The 5,227-nt window shown below is 40.3% G+C and overlaps 1 protein-coding gene across 4 annotated transcripts; it reads left to right on the top strand.

Annotated features, from left to right (window-relative positions):
• The first annotated feature begins 332 nt into the window (after positions 1 to 332).
• Positions 333 to 3,821, top strand: LOC133725240 (uncharacterized). 4 transcript variants are annotated; one of them, XM_062152406.1, is made up of 4 exons: positions 333 to 1,316; positions 1,715 to 1,783; positions 1,943 to 2,012; positions 2,459 to 3,821. In XM_062152406.1, exon 1 carries the CDS (start codon positions 445 to 447, stop codon positions 1,297 to 1,299), a length of 855 nt encoding a protein of 284 aa, XP_062008390.1. In that variant the 5' UTR covers positions 333 to 444; the 3' UTR covers positions 1,300 to 1,316; positions 1,715 to 1,783; positions 1,943 to 2,012; positions 2,459 to 3,821. The 4 variants fall into 4 exon arrangements, with proteins under 4 accessions (XP_062008390.1, XP_062008391.1, XP_062008392.1 ...); XM_062152407.1 differs by lacking the exon at positions 2,459 to 3,821 and adding an exon at positions 2,158 to 2,355; XM_062152408.1 differs by lacking the exon at positions 2,459 to 3,821 and having other exon boundaries at positions 333 to 1,312; positions 1,943 to 2,013.
• Positions 3,822 to 5,227: the final 1,406 nt, after the last annotated feature.

Genomic DNA, 5,227 nt, shown 5'->3' with positions numbered 1-5,227 from the left:
CCATCAGACTTTTCTAAAAACCTTGCCGAAGGTCCTTAAAGAAGTCGTTAGAGATCTCATAGGTCGCCGGAAACGTTTATTGCCTCCAAATAGACCTGTATTACCCCCAATAAACCTATATTGCCCCTAATAGACCTTTATTGGGGGGCAATAGAGATTCATGAAACCTCGTCGGAAGTCTCCAAAAAGGTTGTCGGAGATTTCATACAGACCCGAAGAGGTTTATTTCCCTCTAAGGCTCTAATAGACCTGTATTACTCCCCAATAGACCTTTTGGAACTAATCTTCTTAAATTTAGACAAGTAAAACTTTAATTAAGGAGAAAAAAAATAAGGAGATTACATCATATAAATTCAAATACGCGACTTGCGGCCGGTGTTTCTTTCGACTTTCTTTACGCGCCTCCCCACTCCCGTCTAAACAAACCAGAAAATTCTCACACCAATGGATCTCGCTCCGATGAAGCGCGACATCGACGACCTGATATCCCAATTCGCCGCCGCCGATTCGACTCGCTTCACCGATATGAAGCAAGTCTGGCTCTCCAACAAGTTCTCCTACATCTACGACGCGCGTCCCACTTGCACCAATTCCCTCGCCCTCTTCATGCAATCCCTCTATTCCCACTCAATCGGACACCTAATCTCCCCCGATTCCTCCCTGTCACGACGGCTCGGCGGCCTCTACTGCCTCTACTGTCTCTACGAGACCCAGCCCTTCAAGCCCCCTTTCAAGGTCTACCTATCCCTCGAGGAGCTCAAGAAGCTCCGGAAGATCGTGGCCGACGCCAAGGTCCGGGGCGTGAGTGCGGCGAGTGCCGTGGTGAAGCGGATGCTGGAGAAGAATGCGTTTTTGTTCGGGTGTGTGGAGACGAACGAGGGTTTGAAAGGGAAGGTGGATGAGTTGACGGAGCTGGAGAACGCGAGGATTAAAGCGGCGTGTAAGAAGTTGTTTGATGATACCAAGATTGAGGAGTTTATTCACATGGATTTGGGGATGGAGGTTGATTTGAGGAAGGTGAAGCAGATGTGTAGGGATTATGAGGAGTTGAAGAGGGTTGCGGCGGTGGAGGGCGGTGATGAAGAGATGAAGGGGGTTTCCCAAGGTAAGGAGTTGGTTGGGGATGCAATGGAGAAGATTGCCAAGGAGTGGGATGCTCAGAGGGAAGTGTTTTATCGGCAGACGGGATTGAGTCAGAAACTGAATGAAGAGGAGCAGCAGCAGCAGCAGCAGCAAGAAGAGGAGGGAGATGATGATAGTTTCGACAAGGAACTCGAACAAATGCTCTCTGAAGCATGATGGTGACTGTACTGTAGGTATTCAGCAAGCTGTGTTTGTCTAGTTTTGTTTAACTTGAGTTTCAGACTAGACCTACCGATGTTGTTACTTGTTGGATAATGATTTTTGCTTTAGCTTGATTAATAGAACTTTTTGATGTCATCTTATCATGGTTTCAGTTTTATTGTTCTATAGTTAAATACCCTATATGTACTGTCTAGATTAGTACATTAATAGAGAAACTATCCTAATTATGTCTAGGTTGCTATTGTAGCTCTCTAGATTTGTTCAGTGGATAATGATTTTATATTGCAGTGAGTAACAATCGGTTGGGATGTAGTGACATCCATACATTTCCGAAAAAAAGATAGTACTACTGTCTAGATTTTGGTTTAGATGCTTTTGAGTTTCTGAGTTCATTCTTGATGTTCTACAGATTTACCCAACGCATAAAAAGCAAGAATATGTTTATGAAGCAGTGCTTAATGAGGTCTGAAATGATGAGGTATGCGTAATTTCATTCAAATTCATAATCGAGAAAAAGAATTAGAAGACATGTATAAACAGAGAATTCTTGAGTAGATAGCCGAAATGTTTTAATGAAAATCATTGCTGTTTATATTCTTTAGATTACTCATTCAAACCTTTCATTCTGTATCTGTAGGTTGTGCAGCCCATAGTTCCAGTAATTTTCCAACACACAAAGGCAACTAGTTATCCATATGGACAAACAGGTTAGCAGCCTCTCAAATTGATGTTGTCACTCTCTCTTTGAACTTTATTTATCGCATGTGGATTGTGCATCCAGAGAAATGTTCATATGATGAGATCTCAAATCCACAAATAAGATGATAGCCATTTTGCTTTTGAATTCTGCAGCTATATCCTTGTATTTGTTAGACTCAAATCAATCTTCATTCTTCTGTAAGATGTTTGTTAAGATTTCCAAAGCATCGCAACACCTGTCAAGGGTCAGCTTGTTCCTTGTGCTTGAAGTCTATAGCAGTCTCTGTATATTATTGATAAAAATGTTCCAACCGTTTATTGGGCTTTTCAAGTGAGTTAGTTCAGTGTTCATTTTGACACATCTTGTTGAGGGTGCAAACTTTTGCTTAACTAAGTTTCATATGACTTCCTTTGCTTTTATTCTCATTAGGTAATTGGTAAATATAACTTTCAGGATAATTATGGCATGAATCGGAACAGCAGGGAATAAAACCTTCAGTTGGTTGAAAACTGCTCGTAGATCAGATCACTAGATGTCCAATTGAACTATGAGCTAGAGGTCTTTTTACTTTTGTTTGGGCCATGGCGGCAGTGCTCCTAAGATCATAGAAGCAATGCTGCAGAAAAAGAAGATTTGTTGCAATGCAGCTCCATAGGAACCATAAATAGTAACGCGTGAAATATTAGCAGAAATAGAAAGGAATGCTGTAACTGGGGTGGGTGTGATCAAACCTATCCCTTTTTTGGGTCGACTCATAAAGTGATCCATAAACATCAGTAAAAGCCAGAGCATATCAGAAAGGCGATACCAACAGCAGTGAGAAGCACTCCGGCTAATAGAAAAAGAAGCTATAAGCTGATGATAATGAGAGCAGTACCGACAGCACCAATAGCATGCTTTCCAATTCCCTTTACTAGGGGGGCCGTCACCAGGGCCTATGATCCAACTCCATACCGAGATGCCCTTCTGATGAGTCTCTCTTTCTTAGGTTTAGTCTGTAGCTTCACTTCCTGGAATTTTGGAATTTACTGATGATACTTTATCTTCAAATTATTGTGCTTGCTGAACCTTTTCACTTGAAGTGAATCGGAGATGGTAGGTTCTCTTGTATGATGCCCCTTCAGATCTCGAGGACATTTCAGTCTCCTCTTCGATCACTGCCTCCTATTACCTGGATCTGTGAGCTAATGTTTTAACATGGTGGAATCCTGATGTAATCTTGCACTTGTATTTGGTGTGGTAATAAGGAAGGACGCTTTGAGCCGTGCAGCTATCCCTTTTACGGGAATATACAAACCAAAGCTTTAGAAACACAGGCTCTGCTTTCTGGTCTCAAGTTATGTTCATCTTTGAGTTTAAGAAGATTGAAGTGGAAGGAGATGCCCAAGGTGTAATCAAGAGCCTGGCAAGTACTAGTTTTGATTTCAGTGAGGAAGGAGTTCTCATGGATAACATAAGAGATTGAAGTTAGAGTTTGGAGTCAATTTCATATGGGTTGTAGCAACGTGCAGCAAAATTTGGATGGCTTTCTTTTCATCTTTCGCTGATCACCTTGCAGTAAAGTTTTTTAAATAGCTTCAAGGGTTAGCACCTGTTTTACAGCTCACCAGATTATTCCATGGTTACTATGTACCAATAATCCACCAGTTACCACGTAACTTTGGCATTCAACTAAACCTCGATCTGCTTTCTATATCTCCATCTCTTGAACCCCATTGTAATTATTGATGAAAGTCTGTCATGTATTTTTAATGGCCAGCTTGTTCCTTGTGCTTGAAATATATGTTTTCTTATTAATTGAAAATGTTCCAACTTGCATTGGGTGTTTTTTTTATTTTTTCATCATTTTTTTCAAGTGAGTTTTGTTTTAGTTTTGGCGCGCTGCAATTTCTTTACTTTTCCTATTGGTTTGGTACTGAGTGCATTTCACTAGTTAATCTGTTACCGGCCTTTGTTGACGTTACAATTTTCCTTGAATTAAGGTGTAGTATTTGTCAAATTCAGTCATGATTCTTCAAGCTAGTTTACTCAGTTCTTATCTATGCAGATTGTTTCTGTGTTTCTATTATTCTTTTAAAAGATTGCAAAGGGAGTGGAATAGAAACAATTCTCTTTTAATAGATCGACTTTCATGCTAGTTCTTGCTTCAGCCCTGCACTAAATCCTAGGTGGTCACTCAATGTTAGCAAATCTGAAGTTCTAAGATCTGATTGCGTTTTTCCAAGTGAGTTCGGCTTCAATTTGGGCATTTTGAAGTCCTAAGCATTTCACTAGGTAACTTTTCTGTATTATTAATTGATTGCTGCTATGTAAAGCTGGAAGAAGAAAGTAAAAATGCAGAGAAAATATAAAGATGCTAGGATATTTTTCTTGTGTTGATGAGAAAAGCTACAACACACTAATCACTTATATGATAAAGCAAGCTCTGATGAAATCATTACCGGCCTTAACTAACTACCTAAAGCCTTCACGTAGTACTTGCGATGTGTATTGACTCTAACAATCTTGAGCTGCTCGGGAGTGGTGATGATTCATGAACTGCGGTCCATCAGTAGACAATGTGCGTTGTTGCAACTTGCTTGTATTTAACACTATGGGATTAAGCATTGGTTGCAACATAGGTGCCTGAATGCTGATCAGTACCTAGTTCCTCTGTAAGGATTTCTGCAAATTGATCCATAGACGGCGCCAATTGATTGGAGAGCAAGTTCTCCTATGGCAACTTTAAGTAAACATCCACTTCTCATGTTTTTAGGGATAGGGTTTGAGGCAAGAGACAGGGTTGATATGTCATCGCAGTTAGAACTGGTGCAGAACGACGAGAGATTAATTCCTTGATAAAGGAGCAGATCCAAAAGTAGTGCCTTGATAAAATGGTCCCTGCACATATCTCAGTGTTCTTTTAATAGCAGCGAAGTGATTTTACATGACATTTTGCATAAATTGACATACTGTTTTTAGACTCTAGGTTATATCAGCCCTTGTAAAGGTAAGAAGCAACAATGCTCCTACATTAACCAAGGCAAGAAGTGGTACTGGGCTTGTTATCTATCATGCTGCTTTGTTGATGATGATATGTCCTGTGCATATTCAGGTGGAAAAACTTTAACTTCCATCTGTGAGATATTGAATGTTGCAGGCCGAGAAAGTAATGTAACAGCCCAAATCCTTCATTTCAAACTTGTTTTGAACCGCAACATCGTTACTTTCTGCGCTGATCAT

The sequence above is a fragment of the Rosa rugosa genome, chromosome 1 (genome assembly GCF_958449725.1).
Source record: "Rosa rugosa chromosome 1, drRosRugo1.1, whole genome shotgun sequence".
In the NCBI taxonomy this organism is placed as follows: domain Eukaryota; kingdom Viridiplantae; phylum Streptophyta; class Magnoliopsida; order Rosales; family Rosaceae; genus Rosa; species Rosa rugosa.
Note: the sequence above shows the minus strand (reverse complement) of the source record. Positions and strands in the feature narration are given on the sequence as shown.

What these genes read in the sequence shown, in the direction of transcription:
- LOC133725240 (XM_062152406.1), top strand. Translation starts at nt 445, where the DNA reads ATGGATCTCGCTCCGATGAAGCGCGACATCGACGACCTGATATCCCAA.